The sequence below is a fragment of the Ranitomeya variabilis genome, chromosome 8, assembly GCF_051348905.1.
Source record: "Ranitomeya variabilis isolate aRanVar5 chromosome 8, aRanVar5.hap1, whole genome shotgun sequence".
NCBI classification, from domain to species: Eukaryota; Metazoa; Chordata; class Amphibia; order Anura; family Dendrobatidae; genus Ranitomeya; species Ranitomeya variabilis.
The window spans coordinates 220,565,931-220,593,252 of NC_135239.1; the positions used below are offsets into that span (position 1 = coordinate 220,565,931).

Below are 27,322 nucleotides of genomic sequence, written 5' to 3' on the forward strand. Positions count from 1 at the left end.
TACTGGGAACATAGCCGCAATAAGAGCCACTACCAGGAACATAGCCAGAATGCGAGCCACTACCGGGAACGTCGCCGCAATAAGAGCCACTACTGGGAATGTAGCCGCAATAAGAGCCACTACCGAGAACATAGCCAGAATGAGAGCCAATACTGGGAACGTCACCGCAATAAGAGCAACTACTGGGAATTTAGCCACAATAAGAGCCACTACTGGAAAGTCGCCACAATAACAGCCACTACTGGGAACGTCGCCGCAATAAGAGCCACTACTGGGAACGTTGCCACAATAAGAGCCACTACCAGGAACGTAGCCAGAATGAGAGCCACTACCGCGAACGTAATCACAATTAGAGCCACTACCGGGAACGTAGCCGGAATGAGAGCCACTACTGGGAACATAGCCAGAATGAGAGCCACTATCGGGAAAGTCGCCGCAATAAGAGCAACAACTGGGAACGTAGCTACAATAAGAGCCACTACCACGAACGTAGTCACAATTAGAGCCACTACTGGGAACGTAGCCAGAATGAGAGCCACTACTGGGAACGTCACCGCAATAATAGCTACTTCTGGGAACATAGCTGAATTGAGAGCCACTACTGGGAACGTAGCCGCAATGAGAGCCACTACCGGGAAAGTAGTCACAATGAGAGCTACTTCTGGGAACGTCGCCGCAATAAGAGCCACTACTGGAAAGTCACCACAATAACAGCCACTACTGGGAACGTCACCGCAATAAGAGCAACTACTGGGAACGTAGCTGCAATGAGAGCCACTACCAGGAACGTAGCCAGAATGAGAGCCACTACCGGAAACGTAGTCACAAAGAGACACTACTGGGAACGTAGCCGCAATAAGAGCCACTACAGGAAAGTCGCCACAATAAGAGCCACTACTGGGAACATCACCGCAATAAGAGCAACTAATGGGAACATAGCCGCAATAAGAGCCACTACCGGGAGCCTAGCCAGAATGAGAGCCACTACCGGAAACGTAGTCACAAAGAGAGACACTACTGGGAACGTAGCCGCAATAAGAGCCACTACAGGAAAGTCGCCACAATAAGAGCCACTACTGGGAACATCACCGCAATAAGAGCAACTAATGGGAACATAGCCGCAATAAGAGCCACTACCGGGAGCCTAGCCAGAATGAGAGCCACTACCGGAAATGTAGCCACAAAGAGAGACACTACCAAGAATGTTGCCACAATATGAGCTACTTCTGGGAACATCACCGCAATAAGAGCAACTACTGGGAACATAGCCGCAATAAGAGCCACTACCAGGAACATAGCCAGAATGCGAGCCACTACTGGGAACATAGCCAGAATGAGAGCCACTACCGGGAACGTAGCCACAAAGAGAGACACTACTGGGAACGTAGCCGCAATAAGAGCCACTACAGGAAAGTCGCCACAATAAGAGCCACTACTGGGAACATCACCGCAATAAGAGCAACTAATGGGAACATAGCCGCAATAAGAGCCACTACCGGGAGCCTAGCCAGAATGAGAGCCACTACCGGAAACGTAGCCACAAAGAGAGACACTACCGGGAATGTTGCCACAATATGAGCTACTTCTGGGAACATCACCGCAATAAGAGCAACTACTGGGAACATAGCCGCAATGAGAGCCACTACCAGGAACATAGCCAGAATGCGAGCCACTACTGGGAACATAGCCAGAATGAGAGCCACTATCGGGAACGTCGCCGCAATAAGAGCCACTACTGGGAATGTAGCCGCAATAAGAGCCACTACCGAGAACATAGCCAGAATGAGAGCCAATACTGGGAACGTCACCGCAATAAGAGCAACTACTGGGAATGTAGCCGCAATGAGAGCCACTACCGGGAGCGTAGCCAGAATGCGAGCCACTACTGGGAATGTAGCCACAAAGAGAACCACCACCGGGAACGTAGTCACAATGAGAGCCACTACTGGGAACATACCCGCAATGAGAGCCGCTACCGGGAATGTAGCCGCAACAAGAGCTGCTACCAGGAACGTAGCAGTAACGAGAGCCACAACCGGGAATGTAGCCACAATAAGAGACACTAATGAGTACGTAGCCACAATAAGAGCGACTACCGGGAATGTAGCCTCAACAAGAGCTGCTACCAGGAAAACAGTAACAGGAATTATTATTTATTATTATTATAGCGCCATTTATTCCATGGCGCTTTACATGTGAGGAGGGGTATACATAATAAAAACAAGTACAATATCCTTAAACAGTACAAGTCACAACTGGTACAGGAGGAGAGAGGACCCTGCCCATGAGGGCTCACAATCTATAAGGTATGGGTGAGGATACAATAGGCGAGGGTAGAGCTGGTCGTGCAGCGGTTTGGTCGATCGGTGGTTACTGCAGGTTGTAGGCTTGTGGTCTTCAGGTTCCTTTTGAAGGTTTCGATGGTAGGTGAAAGTCTGATATGTTTGGGTACAGAGTTGCATAGTAGGGTGATGTACGAGAGAAATCTTGTATACGATTGTGGGAAGAGGAGATAAGAGGGGAGTAGAGAAGGAGATCTTGTGAGGATCGGAGGTTGTGTGTAGGTAAGTACCGGGAGACGAGGTCACAGATGTATGGAGGAGACAGGTTGTGGATGGCTTTGTATGTCATGGTTAGGGTTTTGTACTGGAGTCTCTGGGTAATGGGGAGCCAGTGAAGGGACAGGAATAGCCAGTATTGCAGGACAAAGCTGGAGTAAAAGCAGAAAAACAAAGTAGCAGCATCAAGAGTCACTCCTGAGAACATGGCCGCAGTGAGAGCCATTACCAGGAGTGTATCCACAATGAGATCCACTACCAGGAGCGTATCCACAACGCGATCCGATACCGGAAACGTAGTTACAACGAGAGCCTGTACTGGGAACTTAGCCGTAATGAACTCCTCTACTGGCAATGTAGCTGTAACGAGAGACACCACTGAAGTATTTGGGAAACTGCAGCTATTGGACATTTTAAGATGGCTGCTGATCCTTATTTTTGCAATGATCGACCCAGTCCAAACAAAGTACGAGTGACGAGCATTTTGACCTGTGGCACTTTGTGTGGGTCTGTGACGTATTTTCTGGGATTATGCGTCAGATGTTTTATGAAGTATTAGTCAGAAGCTTGAAGATATTTTTAAAGGAAAATGCCGCACTGCCTGCCCACTTGTGATGCCTCCAGCCTCTCGAAATTTTTCAAGGCTCCACTTTCCGGTGGGAGGAACAAACTTGGGAACATTTTAGGATTGTTTTTATGTGTTCTTGTTGGAGTCTTGGCAGGATGAACTAGTATACATTCATGGCCGAAAGTGTTGGCACTGATGAAGTATGAAATGAGTATTTCTCCCAGGAAATAACTGTGCATTTGCACATGTTTTGTACACATTTTAAATAGAAAAAAAGGACCACACATCTAAACTAGTGTGAACAGGCGCTAACCAAAAAAAGCATATACGCAACCAATAGTAAGGGTGCACCATAATATACAAAGAAGGATTACTCAAAACATTGAAACTGCATTACTGCCATAGGAAATAGGAAGAAATTGAAAAAGTGCTATATAATGTACACATGAAATATTTATCTGCAAAAATTGCTAAGAAAAAAGGAAGGTACTTCGCACATAAAGTGGCCAATATATGTGAGCCCAACTGCCATGCCAAGGCGTCCTTCGTAAATTGAGCCTCTGTCCTGACATGTCAACTCTCCTGGGCAAAAAAAGACTACTGCTTATGGGGCAGGAATTTCGGACCAGCTAATCGGCTTAAAATCACCTGTGGCTAATGGGAGTGGGAGTGCACATGTGCAAAAGGCTATGATTCAATAGAAAAAAAGGACCAGCACATCTAGACTAGTGTGAACAGGCGCCAACAAAAAAAAAACATTGGCCAATATATGTGCCAAGTACCTTCCTTTTTTCATAGCAATTTTTGCAGATAAATATTTCATGTGTACATTATATAGAGCCTTTTTCAATTTTGTACTGTTTTCTACGGCAGTAATGCAGTTTCAATGTTCTAGAGTAATCCATGTTTGTATATTATGGTGCAACCTTCCTATTTGTTGCTTGTACAACTGTTTATTTACTTTGTGTGTATCTGAACACAAAAAAAAAAACAGAAAAAAAGATTTCACACAAAACTCCCAAAATGTGTGGGACAAAATTATTGGCACCGCTACAAAATTGTGGGTACAGTTTGTTTCAAGCATGTGATGGTCGTTCAAACTCATCTGTGACAATTACAGCTATAAACCGCACCTACATCATTATTACGCCAGGCAAGTAGTCATAAATACACCAAAGAAAAAGCACTAAGCGAAAAAATAATAAAATATATAAATTTTATTATAACACCAATAAAATCAATCATATAAATACCATAAATCATTGTAAGCCGAAGCACCCCTGGACGAAGCTTTCCTGAGCGAAACGTGCGTCGGGTGTCGTGGGTCCCTGGCTGGTGGTCTATACTGGGTAAATATGTTCCCTTTACTTGCTTTTTTCTAATGCTGCTATTATATCCTCTGATGCTTCGGCTTACAATGATTCTGAACCCTTAAAAACGTTTCCATTTGTTGATACTTACCATATATACTCGAGTATAAGCCGAGATTTTCAGCCCAAATTTTTGGGCTGAAAGTGCCCCCTCGGCTTATACTCGAGTCACGGTCGGCGGGTGAGGGGGAGAGGGCGCTGAGGCATACTTACCTGGTCCCGGCGATCCTGACGCTCCCCCTGCCCGTCCCACGGTCTCCAGGTGCAGCAGCCTCTTCCCCTGAGCGGTCACGTGGGACCGCTCATTAGAGAAATTAATAGGCTGCTCCACCTCCCATAGGGGCGGAGCCGCATAATTCATTTCTCTAATCAGCGGTGCCGGTGACCGCTGACAGAGGAAGAGGCCGCGGCACCGAAGACCAGCTGTCCGGGGGAAGGAGCGGGACGCCGGGAGCAGGTAAGTATGTCATAGTCACCTGTCCTCGTTCCACACGCCGGGCGCCGCTCCATCTTCCCGGCGTCTCTCCGCACTGACTGTGCAGGTCAGAGGGCGCGATGACGCATATAGTGTGCGCGCCGCCCTCTGCCTGATCAGTCAGTGCAGAGAGACGCCGGGAAGATGGCGCCGAGGAGCTGCAAGCAAGAAAGGTGAGTATGTGTTTTATTATTTTTATTGCAGCAGCAGCAGCAGCTATGGGGCAATAATGGACGGTGCAGAGCACTATATGGCACAGCTATGGGGCAATAATGGTGCAGAGCACTATATGGCACAGCTATGGGGCAATGGTGCAGAGCACTATATGGCACAGCTATGGGGCAATAATGAATGGTGCAGAGCACTATATGGCACAGCTATGGGGCAATAATGAACGGTGCAGAGCACTATATGGCACAGCTATGGGGCAATAATGAACGGTGCAGAGCACTATATGGCACAGCTATGGGGCAATAATGAACAGTATGGAGCATCTATTGTTATTTTTGAAATTCACCGGTAGCTGCTGCATTTTCCACCCTAGGCTTATACTCGAGTCAATAAGTTTTCCCAGTTTTTTGTGGCAAAATTAGGGGGGTCGGCTTATACTCGGGTCAGCTTATACTCGAGTATATACGGTATATTTATTCTTAGCTGGTACTTTGCACTTTATCTTTACATAAACTCTTATTTTATCATATATATATGCACTGGCTTTGGGTTCATTGTCATTGACGGCTGTGGTATCAGGTGTATGATTAATGTTTTATATATAAGTCCTTTGAATATGTGATTACGTTGCTGTCATTACGATGATGCTGATATTGTGAAGGTTACTCCATATTGACTGTTACCATTTTTTCCAGCCATACCTTGTGGTTTTTCTGTATTTTTTGGTTCCCCTTGGTTATATATGGTATTTATTTGATTGATTTTATTGGTGTTATAATAAAATGTATATATTTTATTATTTTTTCGCTTAGTGCTTCATCTGTGACAAGTAACAGGTGTGAGAAATATGAAAATCGTACCTGAAACCAGATAAAAATGGGAGAAGTTGACTCAGTCGTTGAATCGTGTGACTGTATGTGCACACTGCCTCCCGACACCATCGGACACACGCCGGTCACCGTCTACAGCACCACCTTAGTGTCTAGCCTTTTGGCTAGTGATGTATCCTATGACATAAATTGCTCTATACAGACCTCCTTGAAAAAGGCATTGTTTTGCCGAAACGTTGGATTTCTCTGTTTGTCTGTCTGAATACCGGCTGAATGGTGTGAATAAATACATTTTGCAAAGTCAAATCTACTGTGGATCAATTTTTGAGTGCCAAAGGTCTTTCTTCTACATATTACGTTTTTTTTCCTTTGGGCACCTATTCTATGAAGAGTGCGCCACTCCTGATTGTTTGGACTTGTATGTGCTATACTACGCATGGAGAACAGAAAGAGGAGAAGAGAACTGTCCAAGGACTTGAGAACCAAAATTGTTGAACACTATCAACAATCTCAAGGTTACAAGTCCATCTCCAGAGATCCTGATGTTTCTTTGTCCACATTGCGCAATATAATCAAGACGTTTACAACCCATGGCACTGCAGCTAACCTAGCACTGTTGTTCTGGGTTGTATTAAGAGAAGCATAGAGTCTAGATCCCGTGAAGTCATTCTCCCCTCTACTCCTCCTTGGTCAGTCTCATCTGGATACTGTGTCCACTTCTGGGCACCACATTATATAAAAAACATTGAAAAACTGGAGCAAGTTCAGAGAAGAGCTACCAGGATGGTGAGCGGTCTGCAAAGTATGTCCTATGGGGAACGGTAAAAGGATCTAGGAATGTTTAGCTTGTAAGAAAGAAGGCTAAGAGGACACTTAATAGCAGTCTACAAATATCTGAAGGTCCGTCACAGTGTAGAGGGGTCATCATTGTTCTCATCTGCACAAGGAAACACGAGAAGCAATGGGAGGAAACTGAAAGGGAGAAGATACAGATTAGATATTAGGAGGCTGACAGGGTGATCGATGCATGGAACAGGCGGCCACGAGAGGTGGAGAGTTCTGCTTCAATGGAAGTCTCCAAATAGAGGCTGGACAGACATGTGGATGAGATGGTGTAGTGAACCCTGTATTGAGCGGGGGGGTTGGACATGATGACCCAAACTTCCAGCTGAGTGGAGTAAGAAATGTGTGATGGTTATAGGAAGCGATTGATTGCGGTTATTTATTCCAAAGGGTGCAACCAAATATTAAGTTGAGGGTGCCAACAATTTTGTCCTGCTCATTTTTGGGGTTTGTGTGAAATTTTGTCCAATTTGCCTTTTTTCTTGTGTTGTTCCAATACACACATAGGAAATAAACCTGTGTATAACAAAACAAATGGAATTGTATTAATTATCTGGGAGAAATACTTCATTTTCTGGAACAATGTCAGGGGTGCCAACACTTTCGGCCATGACTGTGCTGAGATGGGATTAGGTACTGGATACACTGTGGCAGTTCTGATATCCATTTCCACTTCACCATAAAGGGATTGTAGTGAGGCAGAAGGTCCGTGCTCGTTTCCATCAGCTTTTGCTTAGGTACATGTATATTAATAGGGCATGACCTAAGGATTTTCCAGGGACAGCCATGGTTGAGTGGGAGGACCACGTCCACGGTTGGGCACGCAGGGAGCAGGTCTCTGTACGCTCTCTTTAGTGACCTTATTGGTTTGCGCCCCCTGGACACACCTTTTGGAGCCTGCATCCCTCCGTCATATACTTGGTTTTTGGGTCGATATATTTGATTTATTGATTGTGATTGTTTTTTCATGGGGTCATTCTAACGTTTAGTAATATAATCATATAGGTGGGCGGTGGTTGTTCTGGCATATACCTCAGCTCCGGCGGTGTCACTTCATTACCTTTAGTTTGGATGATCTCCACATTGCCATCTTGTATTTTGCCTACATGATGAAAGGTCGACAGACAACAGGGAACAAAACAGGAAACATCAGAACAAACAAAGAACAACAAGAATGAGAGCAAAGAATAAATATAAAACTGCGAACCCCTCTACAGCGGAGACTGGAGGCTACGACCATCACTACATGTGCGAGAATCTCCATGTGTGCAGTGTACGCCCCTGTACATGCGCTATAGGTGTCTCCTCTCTATACAGGGTGGATGTACTGCTGGGTTTCCCTCCCTACATGCACAGAACTGGGGAACATAGGCAGAACGTTACAGCGGGACGCCATTACACCCGGAAGTCAACACACCGGGGCGTCGTCACAACGGGACGTCGCTACACCATGGCGTGTGTTGTCTGCATCCCTGTGATGTCATTACATGGGGGCGTGTGCCATCTACATCACCCGGTCTTGTGACGTCACTATACCGGGACGTCATTACAATGGAATGTCATTACACCGGGATGTCATAACACTAGGGCGTGTGCCATCTGCATCCCCGGTACTGTGACGTCATTACATGGGGGCGTGTGCCATCTGCATCCCCGGTACTGTGACGTCATTACATGGGGGCGTGTGCCATCTACATCACCCGGTCTTCTGACGTCACTATACCGGGACGTCATTACACCGGGACGTCATTACACCATGGCGTGTGTTGTCTGCATCCCTGTGATGTCATTACATGGGGGCGTGTGCCATCTACATCACCTGGTCTTATGACGTCACTATACCGGGACGTCATTACAATGGAATGTCATTACACCGGGACGTCATTACAATGGGATGTCATTACACCGGGACGTCGCTACACCATGGCGTGTGTTGTCTGCATCCCTGTGATGTCATTACATGGGGGCGTGTGCCATCTACATCACCCGGTCTTGTGACGTCACTATACCGGGACGTCATTACAATTGAATGTCATTACACCCGGATGTCATAACACTAGGGCGTGTGCCATCTGCATCCCCAGTACTGTGACGTCATTACATGGGGGCGTGTGCCATCTACATCACCCGGTCTTCTGACGTCACTATACCGGGACGTCATTACAATGGAATGTCATTACACCCGGATGTCATAACACTAGGGCGTGTGCCATCTGCATCCCCGGTACTGTGACGTCATTACATGGGGGCGTGTGCCATCTACATCACCCGGTCTTCTGACGTCACTATACCGGGACGTCATTACAATGGAATGTCATTACACCGGGACGTCGTTACACCATGGCGTGTGTTGTCTGCATCCCTGTGACGTCATTACATGGGGGCGTGTGCCATCTACATCACCTGGTCTTGTGACGTCACTATACCGGGACGTCATTACAATGGAATGTCATTACACCCGGATGTCATAACACTAGGGCGTGTGCCATCTGCATCCCCGGTACTGTGACGTCATTACATGGGGGCGTGTGCCATCTACATCACCCGGTCTTCTGACGTCACTATACCGGGACGTCATTACAATGGAATGTCATTACACCGGGACGTCGTTACACCATGGCGTGTGTTGTCTGCATCCCTGTGACGTCATTACATGGGGGCGTGTGCCATCTACATCACCTGGTCTTGTGACGTCACTATACCGGGACGTCATTACAATGGAATGTCATTACACCGGGACGTCATTACACCATGGCGTGTGTTGTCTGCATCCCTGTGATGTCATTACATGGGGGCGTGTGCCATCTACATCACCTGGTCTTATGACGTCACTATACCGGGACGTCATTACAATGGAATGTCATTACACCCGGATGTCATAACACTAGGGCGTGTGCCATCTGCATCCCCGGTACTGTGACGTCATTACATGGGGGCGTGTGCCATCTACATCACCCGGTCCTATGACATCGCTACACCAGGGCATGTGTCGTCTGCATCTCCCGGTCCTGTGACGTCATTGCACCCGGGAGTGTGACATGTGCATCCCTCAGTCCTATGAGTCGCTGCATCGGGGCGGGTGCCATCTGCATCCCCCGGTCTTATGACATTGTTACACCGGGGCAGATGTCATCTGCATCTACCGATCCTGTGCCGTTTGCATCCCTTGGTCCTATGACATAGTTACAATAGGATGGGTGCTGTCTGCATCCTCTGGGACCTCCGGGGTGCTGGGTCCTCCTGGGTGCTGGGTCCTCTTGGGTGGGGGGTCCTCTTGGGTGGGGGGGTCCTCCTGGGTGCTGGGTCCTCTTGGGTGGCGGGGGCCTCTTGGGTGGGGGGGGCCTCCGGGGTGCTGGGTCCTCTTGGGTGGCGAGGTCCTCTTGGGTGGCGGGGGCCTCTTGGGTGGCGGGGGCCTCTTGGGTGGGGGGTCCTCTTGGGTGCTGGGTCCTCTTGGGTGGCGCGGGCCTCTTGGGTGGGGGGGCCTCCGGGGTGCTGGGTCCTCTTGGGTGGCGGGGGCCTCTTGGGTGGCGGGGGCCTCTTGGGTGGGGGGTCCTCTTGGGTGGGGGGGCCTCTTGGGTGGGGGGGTCCTCCTGGGTGCTGGGTCCTCTTGGGTGGCGGGGGCCTCTTGGGTGGGGGGGGCCTCCGGGGTGCTGGGTCCTCTTGGGTGGCGGGGTCCTCTTGGTTGGGGGGTCCTCTTGGGTGGTGGGGGCCTCTTGGGTGGCGGGGGCCTCTTGGGTGGCGGGGTCCTCCTGGGTGCTGGGTCCTCTTGGGTGGTGGGGTCCTCTTGGGTGGCGGGGGCCTCTTGGGTGGGGGGGCCTCTTGGGTGGGGGGGCCTCTTGGGTGGGGGGGTCCTACTGGGTGCTGGGTCCTCTTGGGTGGGGGGGGCCTCTTGGGTGGGGGGGCCTCCGGGGTGCTGGGTCCTCTTGGGTGGCGGGGGCCTCTTGGGTGGGGGGGCCTCTTGGGTGGCGGGGGCCTCTTGGGTGGGGGGCCTCCGGGGTGCTGGGTCCTCTTGGGTGGCGGGGGCCTCTGGAGTGCAGACCCCACAGTGCAGATTATTGTACTGTTGTCTAGGTGACTGCACCTCATATGTATCAGTGACATTCCTATCTAACCTGTAAGGAATGTGCAGAGGAAAATGCCGCTACCCCCGACTGAGCAGAAAGTGCAGACATCTCTTATCATTCGCCCGCACTATATGGAGGAGGACAATGGTTGCTTACAGACATGAGAGATGCATCATGGGAAATGCAGTGGGTTGACATACCATTCACTAAGTTGGCATTGGCATTATCAGTGGCGTCTGCCCCTGCGGCACCATCTGAAGCTGCAGGAAGGTGACGGGGTGGATGAGTGGAGCCGACTGTGTGGAATTTAAAGAAATAAGAGAATGAATTTAACTAAAAGAACATGAATGTAGCAAAGAAAATGCAAATGAAGACATAAGGTGTGGTGACCGCCGCATGTACAGTCACCCCCTAAAAAAGGCACACTGGAGCACGGTGTTCCTGGGGGTCGTCAGTTATAATTACCCCCTAGTATTGTAATGGGGGTCCTATGACCTGATCCTGCACCCACAAACCATGATCATCCAATAAGTCAGTCTCAAGGTCTAATCGCCCTGCTCACTCACCCCCCACACGTCGCGTCCCACCAGTCTGGGGATCAGCCGCACATTAACACATTGCTTTATATGGAGCATTTATTCCAAATATTCCCCTGAGCTGCAATGACAGAAGTGCCCGAACCGCGCCGCTTCCCCTGAACGTGCCGTCCAGTCCCGCTCACCAGAGAGGACAAGCTAGTAATGGCCGGCCAACCACTTCTTCCCCCTGGGCCTTACGAGGCAGAGTCTGACAACTGACTGCTGCCTGACAATACTGTCTATCTGAGCAGCGAGGTACAGTGTGCGTAGCGTTGGCCCCCAGGGGTCCCGTCTACACGTCTCACACTACCTGGTACATTGGCGCCATCCTCCTTTTTCACACCTGTGTGATGATGATGAAAACAAAATAGAAATAGGATGTTATACTGATGGCGTGCACACGAGTCCGATGCAGTGATCATGGTGGCATGGAAGGCGCTAAGCCCACAGCTCACCGTCCTCGTCTCTTCCATGAGCACATAGATGAGACATGTCAGACACAGCAGGATGTGGACACTCACCTTTCTTCTCTTTCTTCTCATCCTCGGATTCACTGGCCCCTAACAAGGTGAATATGATTCCAGTCTGGGAGTTCACACCAACGGCAGTGACGAGCATTCTCCCCGATCCCTCCATCACATGGGTGCCTGGAAAGATGACAGCACGTCAGTCACAGGGGCCACAAACATTGTCTCAGGGAGGATCACTAAGAAAAGAAATCTATGTCCACTTGCTTGCCTTGACATAGAGGGCTCTCTCTCTTACTGGTCCATCTAGGCGAGCTGACATAGAGGGCTCTCTCTCTTACTGGTCCATCTAGGCGAGCTGACATAGGGCTCTCTCTTACTGGCCCATCTAGACGAGCTGACATAGGGCTCTCTCTTACTGGTCCATCTAGGTGAGCTGACATAGGGCTCTCTCTCTTACTGGCCCATCTAGACGAGCTGACATAGGGCTCTCTCTTACTGGTCCATCTAGGCGAGCTGACATAGGGCTCTCTCTTACTGGCCCATCTAGACGAGCTGACATAGGGCTCTCTCTTACTGGCCCATCTAGGCGAGCTGACATAGGGCTCTCTCTTACTGGCCCATCTAGGCGAGCTGACATAGGGCTCTCTCTCTTACTGGTCCATCTAGGCGAGCTGACATAGGGCTCTCTCTCTTACTGGTCCATCTAGGCGAGCTGACATAGGGCTCTCTCTCTTACTGGCCCATCTAGACGAGCTGACATAGGGCTCTCTCTTACTGGCCCATCTAGACGAGCTGACATAGGGCTCTCTCTCTTACTGGTCCATCTAGGCGAGCTGACAGAGGGCTCTCTCTCTTACTGGTCCATCTAGGCGAGCTGACATAGGGCTCTCTCTTACTGGCCCATCTAGACGAGCTGACATAGGGCTCTCTCTCTTACTGGCCCATCTAAACGAGCTGACATAGGGCTCTCTCTTACTGGCCCATCTAGGCGAGCTGACATAGGGCTCTCTCTCTTACTGGCCCATCTAGGCAAGCTGACATAGAGGGTTCTCTCTTACTGGTCCATCTAGGCGAGCTGACATAGGGCTCTCTCTCTTACTGGCCCATCTAGGCGAGCTGACAGAGGGTTCTCTCTTACTGGTCCATCTAGGCGAGCTGACATAGTGGGCTCTCTCTTACTGGCCCATCTAGGTGAGCTGACATAGGGCTCTCTCTTACTGGCCCATCTAGACGAGCTGACATAGGGCTCTCTCTCTTACTGGCCCATCTAGGTGAGCTGACATAGGGCTCTCTCTTACTGGCCCATCTAGGCGAGCTGACATAGGGCTCTCTCTCTTACTGGTCCATCTAGGCGAGCTGACATAGGGCTCTCTCTTACTGGCCCATCTAGGCGAGCTGACATAGGGCTCTCTCTCTTACTGGCCCATCTAGGCGAGCTGACATAGGGCTCTCTCTTACTGGTCCATCTAGGCGAGCTGACATAGAGGGCTCTCTCTCTTACTGGTCCATCTAGGCGAGCTGACATAGGGCTCTCTCTTACTGGCCCATCTAGGCGAGCTGACATAGGGCTCTCTCTCTTGCTGGACCATCTAGACGAGCTGACATAGGGCTCTCTCTCTTACTGGCCCATCTAGGTGAGCTGACATAGAGGGCTCTCTCTTACTGGCCCATCTAGGTGAGCTGACATCGGGCTCTCTTACTGGCCCATCTAGGTGAGCTGACATAGGGCTCTCTCTTAATGGCCCATCTAGGTGAGCTGACATAGGGCTCTCTCTTACTGGCCCATCTAGGCGAGCTGACATAGGGCTCTCTCTTACTGGCCCATCTAGACGAGCTGACATAGGGCTCTCTCTCTTACTGGCCCATCTAGGTGAGCTGACATAGGGCTCTCTCTTACTGGCCCATCTAGGCGAGCTGACATAGGGCTCTCTCTCTTACTGGCCCATCTAGGTGAGCTGACATAGGGCTCTCTCTCTTACTGGCCCATCTAGGTGAGCTGACATCGGGCTCTCTCTCTTACTGGCCCATCTAGGTGAGCTGACATAGGGCTCTCTCTCTTAATGGCCCATCTAGGTGAGCTGACATAGGGCTCTCTCTTACTGGTTCATCTAGACGAGCTGACATAGGGCTCTCTCTCTTACTGGCCCATCTAGGTGAGCTGACATAGGGCTCTCTCTCTTACTGGCCCATCTAGGTGAGCTGACATAGGGCTCTCTCTCTTACTGGCCCATCTAGGCGAGCTGAAATAGGGCTCTCTCTTACTGGCCCATCTAGGCGAGCTGACAGAGGGCTCTCTCTCTTACTGGTCCATCTAGGCGAGCTGACATAGGGCTCTCTCTCTTACTGGCCCATCTAGGCGAGCTGACATAGGGCTCTCTCTCTTACTGGCCCATCTAGGCGAGCTGACATAGGGCTCTCTCTCTTACTGGCCCATCTAGGCGAGCTGACATAGGGCTCTCTCTCTTACTGGCACATCTAGGTGAGCTGACATAGGGCTCTCTCTCTTACTGGCCCATCTAGGCGAGCTGACATAGGGCTCTCTCTCTTACTGGCCCTTCTAGGCGAGCTGACATAGAGGGCTCTCTCTTACTGGCCCATCTAGGTGAGCTGACATAGGGCTCTCTCTCTTACTGGCCCATCTAGGTGAGCTGACATAGGGCTCTCTCTCTTAATGGCCCATCTAGGTGAGCTGACATAGGGCTCTCTCTTACTGGTCCATCTAGACGAGCTGACATAGGGCTCTCTCTCTTACTGGCCCATCTAGGTGAGCTGACATAGGGCTCTCTCTCTTACTGGCCCATCTAGGTGAGCTGACATAGGGCTCTCTCTCTTACTGGCCCATCTAGGCGAGCTGAAATAGGGCTCTCTCTTACTGGCCCATCTAGGCGAGCTGACAGAGGGCTCTCTCTCTTACTGGTCCATCTAGGCGAGCTGACATAGGGCTCTCTCTCTTACTGGCCCATCTAGGCGAGCTGACATAGGGCTCTCTCTCTTACTGGCCCATCTAGGCGAGCTGACATAGGGCTCTCTCTCTTACTGGCCCATCTAGGCGAGCTGACATAGGGCTCTCTCTCTTACTGGCCCATCTAGGCGAGCTGACATAGAGGGCTCTCTCTAACTGGCCCAACTAGGCGAGCTGACAGAGGGCTCTCTCTCTCACTGGCCCATCAAGGCGAGCTGACATAGAGGTCTCTCTTACTGGCCCATCTAAGCGAGCTGACATAGGGCTCTCTCTCTTACTGGCCCATCTAGGCGAGCTGACATAGGGCTCTCTCTCTTACTGGCCCATCTAGGTGAGCTGACATAGGGCTCTCTCTCTAACTGGCCCATCTAGGTGAGCTGACATAGGGCTCTCTCTCTTACTGGCCCTTCTAGGCGAGCTGACATAGGGCTCTCTCTCTTACTGGCCCATCTAGGCGAGCTGACATAGGGCTCTCTCTTACTGGCCCATCTAGGCGAGCTGACATAGGGCTCTCTCTCTTACTGGCCCTTCTAGGCGAGCTGACATAGGGCTCTCTCTCTTACTGGCCCATCTAGGCGAGCTGACATAGGGCTCTCTCTTACTGGCCCATCTAGACGAGCTGACATAGGGCTCTCTCTCTTACTGGTCCATCTAGGCGAGCTGACATAGGGCTCTCTCTTACTGGCCCATCTAGGCGAGCTGACATAGGGCTCTCTCTCTTACTGGCCCATCTAGACGAGCTGACATAGGGCTCTCTCTCTTACTGGCCCATCTAGGCGAGCTGACATAGGGCTCTCTCTCTTACTGGCCCATCTAGGTGAGCTGACATAGGGCTCTCTCTCTTACTGGCCCATCTAGGTGAGCTGACATAGGGCTCTCTCTCTTACTGGCCCATCTAGGCGAGCTGACATAGGGCTCTCTCTCTTACTGGCCCATCTAGGCGAGCTGACATAGGGCTCTCTCTTACTGGCCCATCTAGACGAGCTGACATAGGGCTCTCTCTCTTACTGGCCCATCTAGACGAGCTGACATAGGGCTCTCTCTCTTACTGGTCCATCTAGGCGAGCTGACATAGGGCTCTCTCTCTTACTGGCCCATCTAGGTGAGCTGACATAGGGCTCTCTCTCTTAATGGCCCATCTAGGCGAGCTGACATAGGGCTCTCTCTCTTACTGGCCCATCTAGGTGAGCTGACATAGGGCTCTCTCTCTTAATGGCCCATCTAGGTGAGCTGACATAGGGCTCTCTCTTACTGGTCCATCTAGACGAGCTGACATAGGGCTCTCTCTCTTACTGGCCCATCTAGGTGAGCTGACATAGGGCTCTCTCTCTTACTGGCCCATCTAGGTGAGCTGACATAGGGCTCTCTCTCTTACTGGCCCATCTAGGCGAGCTGAAATAGGGCTCTCTCTTACTGGCCCATCTAGGCGAGCTGACAGAGGGCTCTCTCTCTTACTGGTCCATCTAGGCGAGCTGACATAGGGCTCTCTCTCTTACTGGCCCATCTAGGCGAGCTGACATAGGGCTCTCTCTCTTACTGGCCCATCTAGGCGAGCTGACATAGGGCTCTCTCTCTTACTGGCCCATCTAGGCGAGCTGACATAGGGCTCTCTCTCTTACTGGCCCATCTAGGCGAGCTGACATAGAGGGCTCTCTCTAACTGGCCCAACTAGGCGAGCTGACAGAGGGCTCTCTCTCTCACTGGCCCATCAAGGCGAGCTGACATAGAGGTCTCTCTTACTGGCCCATCTAAGCGAGCTGACATAGGGCTCTCTCTCTTACTGGCCCATCTAGGCGAGCTGACATAGGGCTCTCTCTCTTACTGGCCCATCTAGGTGAGCTGACATAGGGCTCTCTCTCTAACTGGCCCATCTAGGTGAGCTGACATAGGGCTCTCTCTCTTACTGGCCCTTCTAGGCGAGCTGACATAGGGCTCTCTCTCTTACTGGCCCATCTAGGCGAGCTGACATAGGGCTCTCTCTTACTGGCCCATCTAGGCGAGCTGACATAGGGCTCTCTCTCTTACTGGCCCTTCTAGGCGAGCTGACATAGGGCTCTCTCTCTTACTGGCCCATCTAGGCGAGCTGACATAGGGCTCTCTCTTACTGGCCCATCTAGACGAGCTGACATAGGGCTCTCTCTCTTACTGGTCCATCTAGGCGAGCTGACATAGGGCTCTCTCTTACTGGCCCATCTAGGCGAGCTGACATAGGGCTCTCTCTCTTACTGGCCCATCTAGACGAGCTGACATAGGGCTCTCTCTCTTACTGGCCCATCTAGGCGAGCTGACATAGGGCTCTCTCTCTTACTGGCCCATCTAGGTGAGCTGACATAGGGCTCTCTCTCTTACTGGCCCATCTAGGTGAGCTGACATAGGGCTCTCTCTCTTACTGGCCCATCTAGGCGAGCTGACATAGGGCTCTCTCTCTTACTGGCCCATCTAGGCGAGCTGACATAGGGCTCTCTCTTACTGGCCCATCTAGACGAGCTGACATAGGGCTCTCTCTCTTACTGGCCCATCTAGACGAGCTGACATAGGGCTCTCTCTCTTACTGGTCCATCTAGGCGAGCTGACATAGGGCTCTCTCTCTTACTGGCCCATCTAGGTGAGCTGACATAGGGCTCTCTCTCTTAATGGCCCATCTAGGCGAGCTGACATAGGGCTCTCTCTCTTAATGGCCCATCTAGGTGAGCTGACAAGGCTCTCTCTCTTACTGGCCCATCTAGGTGAGCTGACATAAAGGACTCTCTATCTTACTGGCCCATCTAGGCGAGCTGACATAGGGCTCTCTCTTACTGGCCCATCTAGGTGAGCTGATGTAGAGGGTCTCTCTATCTTACTGGCCCATCTAGGCGAGCTGACATAGGGCTCTCTCTTACTGGCCCATCTAGGTGAGCTGACATAGAGGGTTCTCTCTTACTGGCCCATCTAGGCGAACTGACAGAGGGCTCTTTCTCTTACTGCCCCACCTAGGCGAACTGAAATGGACCATCTATGCAAGCGAAGGCATGGAGGGCTCTCTCTCTTACTGGCCCACCTAGGCGAGCGGACATAGGGGGCTCTCTTACTTGTCCATCTAGGAGAGCTGACATAGAGGGCTCTCTCACTTACTGGCCCACCTTGGCGGGCTGAAAGAGGGCTCTACCTCTTACTGGCCCACCTTGGCGAGCTCACATAGAGGGCTCTCTCTCATACTGGCCCATCTAGGCGAGCTGGCACAGGGCTCTCTCCCTTACTGACCCAGCTAGGCAGGCTGACAGAGGGCTCTCTTTATTACTGGCCCACCTTGGCGAGCTCACATAAAGGAATCTCTCTTACTGGCCCATCTAGGTGAGCAGGCAGAAGGCTCTCTATTGTACTGGCCCACCTAGGCGAGCTGACATAGGGCTCTCTCTCTTACTGGCCCATCTAGGCGAGCTGACATAGAGGGCTCTCTCTCTTACTGGCCCATCTAGGCGAGCTGACATAGGGCTCTCTCTCTTACTGGCCCATCTAGGCGAGCTGACATAGAGGGCTCTCTCTCTTACTGGCCCATCTAGGCGAGCTGACATAGGGCTCTCTCTCTTACTGGCCCATCTAGGCGAGCTGACATAGGGCTCTCTCTCTTACTGGCCCATCTAGGCGAGCTGACATAGCGAGCTCTCTCTCTTACTCACCCATCTAGGCAAGCTGACATAGGGCTCTCTCTCTTACTGGCCCATCTAGGCGAGCTGACATAGCGGGCTCTCTCTCTTACTGGCCCATCTAGGCAAGCTGACATAGGGCTCTCTCTCTTATTGGCCCATCTAGGCGAGCTGACAGAGGGCTCTCTCTTACTGGCCCATCTAGGCGAGCTGACACAAAGGGCTCTCTCTCTTACTGGCCCATCTAGGCGAGCTGACAGAGGGCTCTCTCTCTTACTGGCCCATCTAGGCAAGCTGACAGAGGGCTTTCTCTTACTGGCCCATCTAGGCAAGCTGACAGAGGGCTCTCTCTCTCACTGGCCCATCAAGGCGAGCTGACATAGAGGTCTCTCTTACTGGCCCATCTAGGCGAGCTGACATAGGGCTCTCTCTCTTACTGGCCCATCTAGGCGAGCTGACATAGCGGGCTCTCTCTCTTATTGGCCCATCTAGGCGAGCTGACATAGAGGGCTCTCTCTCTTACTGGCCCATCTAGGCGAGCTGACATAGGGCTCTCTCTCTTACTGGCCCATCTAGGCGAGCTGACAGAGGGCTCTCTCTTACTGGCCCATCTAGGCGAGCTGACATAGGGCTCTCTCTCTTACTGGCCCATCTAGGCGAGCTGACAGAGGGCTCTCTCTTACTGGCCCATCTAGGTGAGCTGACAGAGGGCTCTCTCTCTTACTGGCCCATCTAGGCAAGCTGACAGAGGGCTCTCTCTCTTACTGGCCCATCTAGGCGAGCTGACATAGAGGAGCTCTCTCTCGTACTGGCCCACCTAGGCGAGCTGACAGAGGGCTCTCTCTCTTACTGGCCCATCTAGGCGAGCTGATGTACAGAGCTCTCTCTCTTACTGGCCCATCTAGGCGAGCTGACATAGGGCTCTCTCTTACTGGCCCATCTAGGTGAGCTGACATAGAGGGCTCTCTCTCTTACTGGCCCATCTAGGTGAGCTGACAGGGCTCTCTCGCTTACAGGCGAACTGAAATGGACCATCTACGCAAGCGAAGGCATAGAGGGCTCTCTCTCTTACTGGCCTACCTAGGCGAGCTGACAGAGGGGCTGTCTCTCTTACTGGCTCACCTTGGCGAGCTCACATAGAGGGCTCTCTCTCATACTGGCCCATCAAGGCGAGCTGACAGAGGGGTCTCTCTCTTACTGGATCACCTTGGCAAGCTCACATAGAGGGCTCTCTCTCATACTGGCCCATCAAGGCGAGCTGACATAGAGGGCTCTCTCTTCCTGGCCCATTTAGGTGAGCTGACAGAGGGCTCGCTCTCTCTTACTGGCCCACCTAGGCAAGCGGATATAAAGGGCTCTCTCTCTTACTGGCCCACCTAGGTGAGCTGGCATATAGGGCTCTCTTGCTTATTGGCCCACCTAGGCGAGCTGACATAGAGGGCTCTCTCTCTTACTGGGCCACCTTGGCGAGCTGACATGAAGGGCATTCTCTGTTACTGGCCCACCTAGGCAAGCTTACATAGAGGGCTCTCTCTCTTACTGGCCCAGCTAGGTGAGTTGACATAAAGGGCTCTCTCTCTTACTGGCCCACCTAGGTGAGCTGGCATATAGGGCTCTCTTGCTTATTGGCCCACCTAGGCAAGCTGACATAGAGGGCTCTCTCTCTTACTGGCCCATCTAGGCGAGCTGACATAGTGCTCTCTCTTACTGGCCCATCTAGGCGAGCTGACAGGGCTCTCTTACTGGCCCATCTAGGCGAGCTGACATAGCGGGCTCTCTCTCTTACTGGCCCATCTAGGCAAGCTGACAGAGGGCTCTTTCTCTTACTGGCCCACCTTGGCAAGCTCACATAGAAAGCTCTCTCTCTTACTGGCCCATCTAGGCGAACTGAAATGGACCATCTACGCAAGCGAAGGCATAGAGGGCTCTCTCTCTTACTGGCCCACCTAGGCGAGTGGACATAGGGGGCTCTCTCTCTTACTGGCCCATCTAGGCAAGCTGACATAGAGGGCTCTCTTTCTTACTGGCTCACCTTGGCGAGCTCACATAGAGGGCTCTCTCTCATACTGGCCCATCAAGGCGAGCTGACATAGAGGGCTCTCTCTTCCTGGCCCATTTAGGTGAGCTGACAGAGGGCTCTCTCTCTCTTACTGGCCCACCTAGGCAAGCAGATATAAAGGGCTCTCTCTCTTACTGGCCCACCTAGGTGAGCTGGCATATAGGGCTCTCTTGCTTATTGGCCCACCTAGGCGAGCTGACAGAGGGCTCTCTCTCTTACTGAGCTACCTTGGCGAGCTGACATGAAGGGCATTCTCTGTTACTGGCCCACCTAGGCAAGCTTACATAGAGGGCTCTCTCTCTTACTGGCCCATCTAGGTGAGCTGACAGGGCTCTCTCTCTTACTGGCCCATCTAGGTGAGCTGACATAGGGCTCTCTCTCTTACTGGCCCATCTAGGTGAGCTGACATAGCGGGCTCTCTCTCTGACTGGCCCATCTAGGCAAGCTGACATAGAGGGCTCTCTCTCTTACTGGCCCATCTAGGCGAGCTGACATAGGGCTCTCTCTTACTGGCCCATCTAGGCGAGCTGACAGGGCTCTCTTACTGGCCCATCTAGGCGAGCTGACAGAGGGCTCTTTCTCTTACTGGCCCACCTTGGCAAGCTCACATAGAAAGCTCTCTCTCTTACTGGCCCATCTAGGCGAACTGAAATGGACCATCTACGCAAGCGAAGGCATAGAGGGCTCTCTCTCTTACTGGCCTACCTAGGCGAGCTGACAGAGGGGCTGTCTCTCTTACTGGCTCACCTTGGCGAGCTCACATAGAGGGCTCTCTCTCATACTGGCCCATCAAGGCGAGCTGACATAGAGGGGTCTCTCTCTTACTGGATCACCTTGGCAAGCTCACATAGAGGGCTCTCTCATACTGGCCCATCAAGGCGAGCTGACAGAGGGCTCTCTCTTCCTGGCCCATTTAGGTGAGCTGACAGAGGGCTCGCTCTCTCTTACTGGCCCACCTAGGCAAGCGGATATAAAAGGGCTCTCTCTCTTACTGGCCCACCTAGGTGAGCTGGCATATAGGGCTCTCTTGCTTATTGGCCCACCTAGGCGAGCTGACAGAGGGCTCTCTCTCTTACTGGGCCACCTTGGCGAGCTGACATGAAGGGCATTCTCTGTTACTGGCCCACCTAGGCAAGCTTACATAGAGGGCTCTCTCTCTTACTGGCCCATCTAGGCGAGCTGACATAGGGCTCTCTCTTACTGGCCCATCTAGGCGAGCTGACAGGGCTCTCTTACTGGCCCATCTAGGCGAGCTGACAGAGGGCTCTCTCTCTTACTGGCCCATCTAGGCGAGCTGACAGAGGGCTCTTTCTCTTACTGGCTCACCTTGGCAAGCTCACATAGAAAGCTCTCTCTCCTACTGGCCCATCTAGGCGAACTGAAATGGACCATCTACGCAAGCGAAGGCATAGAGGGCTCTCTCTCTTACTGGCCTTCCTAGGCGAGCTGACAGAGGGGCTGTCTCTCTTACTGGCCCACCTAGGCGAGTGGACATAGGGGGCTCTCTCTCTTACTGGCCCATCTAGGCAAGCTGACATAGAGGGCTCTCTTTCTTACTGGCTCACCTTGGCGAGCTCACATAGAGGGCTCTCTCTCATACTGGCCCATCAAGGCGAGCTGACATAGAGGGCTCTCTCTTCCTGGCCCATTTAGGTGAGCTGACAGAGGGCTCTCTCTCTTACTGGCCCACCTAGGCAAGCAGATATAAAGGGCTCTCTCTCTTACTGGCCCACCTAGGTGAGCTGGCATATAGGGCTCTCTTGCTTATTGGCCCACCTAGGCGAGCTGACAGAGGGCTCTCTCTCTTACTGGGCCACCTTGGCGAGCTGACATGAAGGGCATTCTCTGTTACTGGCCCACCTAGGCAAGCTTACATAGAGGGCTCTCTCTCTTACTGGCCCAGCTAGGTGAGTTGACATAAAGGGCTCTCTCTCTTACTGGCCCACCTAGGTGAGCTGGCATATAGGGCTCTCTTGCTTATTGGCCCACCTAGGCGAGCTGACATAGAGGGCTCTCTCTCTTACTGGGCCACCTTGGCGAGCTGACATGAAGGGCATTCTCTGTTACTGGCCCACCTAGGCAAGCTTACATAGAGGGCTCTCTCTCTTACTGGCCCAGCTAGGTGAGCTGGCATATAGGGCTCTCTCTCTAACTGGCCCATCTAGGCGAGCTGACAGTGTTCTCTCTTTCTTACTGGCCAATCTAAGAAAGCAGACATAGAGGGCTCTTTTTTACTGGCTCACCTAGGCAAGCTGGCATAGAGGGCTCTCTCTCTTACTGGCTCACCTTGGCGAGCTGACATGGAGGGCTCTCTCTCTTACTGGCCCACCTTGGCCAACTCACATAGAGGGATCTCTCTCTTACTGGTCCCCCTTGGCCAACTCACATAGAGGGCTCTCTCTCTTACTGGCCCATCTAGGCGAGCTGACATAGGGCTCTCTCTTACTGGCCCATCTAGGCGAGCTGACAGGGCTCTCTTACTGGCCCATCTAGGCGAGCTGACAGAGGGCTCTTTCTCTTACTGGCCCACCTTGGCAAGCTCACATAGAAAGCTCTCTCTCTTACTGGCCCATCTAGGCGAACTGAAATGGACCATCTACGCAAGCGAAGGCATAGAGGGCTCTCTCTCTTACTGGCCTACCTAGGCGAGCTGACAGAGGGGCTGTCTCTCTTACTGGCTCACCTTGGCGAGCTCACATAGAGGGCTCTCTCTCATACTGGCCCATCAAGGCGAGCTGACATAGAGGGGTCTCTCTCTTACTGGATCACCTTGGCAAGCTCACATAGAGGGCTCTCTCATACTGGCCCATCAAGGCGAGCTGACAGAGGGCTCTCTCTTCCTGGCCCATTTAGGTGAGCTGACAGAGGGCTCGCTCTCTCTTACTGGCCCACCTAGGCAAGCGGATATAAAAGGGCTCTCTCTCTTACTGGCCCACCTAGGTGAGCTGGCATATAGGGCTCTCTTGCTTATTGGCCCACCTAGGCGAGCTGACAGAGGGCTCTCTCTCTTACTGGGCCACCTTGGCGAGCTGACATGAAGGGCATTCTCTGTTACTGGCCCACCTAGGCAAGCTTACATAGAGGGCTCTCTCTCTTACTGGCCCATCTAGGCGAGCTGACATAGGGCTCTCTCTTACTGGCCCATCTAGGCGAGCTGACAGGGCTCTCTTACTGGCCCATCTAGGCGAGCTGACAGAGGGCTCTCTCTCTTACTGGCCCATCTAGGCGAGCTGACAGAGGGCTCTTTCTCTTACTGGCTCACCTTGGCAAGCTCACATAGAAAGCTCTCTCTCCTACTGGCCCATCTAGGCGAACTGAAATGGACCATCTACGCAAGCGAAGGCATAGAGGGCTCTCTCTCTTACTGGCCTTCCTAGGCGAGCTGACAGAGGGGCTGTCTCTCTTACTGGCCCACCTAGGCGAGTGGACATAGGGGGCTCTCTCTCTTACTGGCCCATCTAGGCAAGCTGACATAGAGGGCTCTCTTTCTTACTGGCTCACCTTGGCGAGCTCACATAGAGGGCTCTCTCTCATACTGGCCCATCAAGGCGAGCTGACATAGAGGGCTCTCTCTTCCTGGCCCATTTAGGTGAGCTGACAGAGGGCTCTCTCTCTTACTGGCCCACCTAGGCAAGCAGATATAAAGGGCTCTCTCTCTTACTGGCCCACCTAGGTGAGCTGGCATATAGGGCTCTCTTGCTTATTGGCCCACCTAGGCGAGCTGACAGAGGGCTCTCTCTCTTACTGGGCCACCTTGGCGAGCTGACATGAAGGGCATTCTCTGTTACTGGCCCACCTAGGCAAGCTTACATAGAGGGCTCTCTCTCTTACTGGCCCAGCTAGGTGAGTTGACATAAAGGGCTCTCTCTCTTACTGGCCCACCTAGGTGAGCTGGCATATAGGGCTCTCTTGCTTATTGGCCCACCTAGGCGAGCTGACATAGAGGGCTCTCTCTCTTACTGGGCCACCTTGGCGAGCTGACATGAAGGGCATTCTCTGTTACTGGCCCACCTAGGCAAGCTTACATAGAGGGCTCTCTCTCTTACTGGCCCAGCTAGGTGAGCTGGCATATAGGGCTCTCTCTCTAACTGGCCCATCTAGGCGAGCTGACAGTGTTCTCTCTTTCTTACTGGCCAATCTAAGAAAGCAGACATAGAGGGCTCTCTTTTACTGGCTCACCTAGGCAAGCTGGCATAGAGGGCTCTCTCTCTTACTGGCTCACCTTGGCGAGCTGACATGGAGGGCTCTCTCTCTTACTGGCCCACCTTGGCCAACTCACATAGAGGGATCTCTCTCTTACTGGTCCCCCTTGGCCAACTCACATAGAGGGCTCTCTCTCTTACTGGCCCATCTAGGCGAGCTGACATAGGGCTCTCTCTTACTGGCCCATCTAGGCGAGCTGACAGGGCTCTCTTACTGGCCCATCTAGGCGAGCTGACAGAGGGCTCTTTCTCTTACTGGCCCACCTTGGCAAGCTCACATAGAAAGCTCTCTCTCTTACTGGCCCATCTAGGCGAACTGAAATGGACCATCTACGCAAGCGAAGGCATAGAGGGCTCTCTCTCTTACTGGCCTACCTAGGCGAGCTGACAGAGGGGCTGTCTCTCTTACTGGCTCACCTTGGCGAGCTCACATAGAGGGCTCTCTCTCATACTGGCCCATCAAGGCGAGCTGACATAGAGGGGTCTCTCTCTTACTGGATCACCTTGGCAAGCTCACATAGAGGGCTCTCTCATACTGGCCCATCAAGGCGAGCTGACAGAGGGCTCTCTCTTCCTGGCCCATTTAGGTGAGCTGACAGAGGGCTCGCTCTCTCTTACTGGCCCACCTAGGCAAGCGGATATAAAAGGGCTCTCTCTCTTACTGGCCCACCTAGGTGAGCTGGCATATAGGGCTCTCTTGCTTATTGGCCCACCTAGGCGAGCTGACAGAGGGCTCTCTCTCTTACTGGGCCACCTTGGCGAGCTGACATGAAGGGCATTCTCTGTTACTGGCCCACCTAGGCAAGCTTACATAGAGGGCTCTCTCTCTTACTGGCCCATCTAGGCGAGCTGACATAGGGCTCTCTCTTACTGGCCCATCTAGGCGAGCTGACAGGGCTCTCTTACTGGCCCATCTAGGCGAGCTGACAGAGGGCTCTCTCTCTTACTGGCCCATCTAGGCGAGCTGACAGAGGGCTCTTTCTCTTACTGGCTCACCTTGGCAAGCTCACATAGAAAGCTCTCTCTCCTACTGGCCCATCTAGGCGAACTGAAATGGACCATCTACGCAAGCGAAGGCATAGAGGGCTCTCTCTCTTACTGGCCTTCCTAGGCGAGCTGACAGAGGGGCTGTCTCTCTTACTGGCCCACCTAGGCGAGTGGACATAGGGGGCTCTCTCTCTTACTGGCCCATCTAGGCAAGCTGACATAGAGGGCTCTCTTTCTTACTGGCTCACCTTGGCGAGCTCACATAGAGGGCTCTCTCTCATACTGGCCCATCAAGGCGAGCTGACATAGAGGGCTCTCTCTTCCTGGCCCATTTAGGTGAGCTGACAGAGGGCTCTCTCTCTTACTGGCCCACCTAGGCAAGCAGATATAAAGGGCTCTCTCTCTTACTGGCCCACCTAGGTGAGCTGGCATATAGGGCTCTCTTGCTTATTGGCCCACCTAGGCGAGCTGACAGAGGGCTCTCTCTCTTACTGGGCCACCTTGTCGAGCTGACATGAAGGGCATTCTCTGTTACTGGCCCACCTAGGCAAGCTTACATAGAGGGCTCTCTCTCTTACTGGCCCAGCTAGGTGAGTTGACATAAAGGGCTCTCTCTCTTACTGGCCCACCTAGGTGAGCTGGCATATAGGGCTCTCTTGCTTATTGGCCCACCTAGGCGAGCTGACATAGAGGGCTCTCTCTCTTACTGGGCCACCTTGGCGAGCTGACATGAAGGGCATTCTCTGTTACTGGCCCACCTAGGCAAGCTTACATAGAGGGCTCTCTCTCTTACTGGCCCAGCTAGGTGAGCTGGCATATAGGGCTCTCTCTCTAACTGGCCCATCTAGGCGAGCTGACAGTGTTCTCTCTTTCTTACTGGCCAATCTAAGAAAGCAGACATAGAGGGCTCTCTTTTACTGGCTCACCTAGGCAAGCTGGCATAGAGGGCTCTCTCTCTTACTGGCTCACCTTGGCGAGCTGACATGGAGGGCTCTCTCTCTTACTGGCCCACCTTGGCCAACTCACATAGAGGGATCTCTCTCTTACTGGTCCCCCTTGGCCAACTCACAAAGAGGGATCTCTCTCTTACTGGTCCATCTAGGCGAGCTGACATACAAGGCTCTCTCTCTTACTGGCCCATCTATGCGAGCTGACATACAGGGCTCTCTCTCTCTCTTACTGGCTCATCTAGGCGAGCTGACAGTGTTCTCTCTTTCTTACTGGCCAATCTAAGAAAGCAGACATAGAGGGCTCTCTTTTACTGGCTCACCTAGGCAAGCTGGCATAGAGGGCTCTCTCTCTTACTGGCTCACCTTGGCGAGCTGACATGGAGGGCTCTCTCTCTTACTGGCCCACCTTGGCCAACTCACATAGAGGGATCTCTCTCTTACTGGTCCCCCTTGGCCAACTCACATAGAGGGATCTCTCTCTTACTGGTCCATCTAGGCGAGCTGACATAGAGGGCATTCTCTCTTACTGGCCCACCTTGGTGAGCTGACATAAAGAGCTCTCTGCTATAGTCCAACGAGGACGAACGCACATAAAGGGCCCTCTCTAATTGG

The 27,322-nt window shown here is 52.3% G+C and overlaps 1 protein-coding gene across 15 annotated transcripts in view; it reads right to left on the reverse strand.

Annotated features, from left to right (window-relative positions):
• Positions 1-27,322, reverse strand: part of ATP2B2 (ATPase plasma membrane Ca2+ transporting 2) — a 513,240-nt gene that overhangs the window by 158,322 nt on the left and 327,596 nt on the right. For 5 of the 15 annotated variants that reach the window (XM_077277278.1, XM_077277287.1, XM_077277283.1 and 2 more), the window contains 4 exons: positions 11,979-12,104; positions 11,768-11,800; positions 11,080-11,175; positions 7,876-7,917 (listed from right to left, as the gene is read on the reverse strand). In XM_077277278.1, the coding sequence (XP_077133393.1) occupies positions 7,876-7,917; positions 11,080-11,175; positions 11,768-11,800; positions 11,979-12,104 (297 nt within the window). The remainder of the gene's footprint in view (positions 1-7,875; positions 7,918-11,079; positions 11,176-11,767; positions 11,801-11,978; positions 12,105-27,322) is intronic. The other 10 variants (XM_077277282.1, XM_077277291.1, XM_077277288.1 and 7 more) reach the window with 5 other exon arrangements.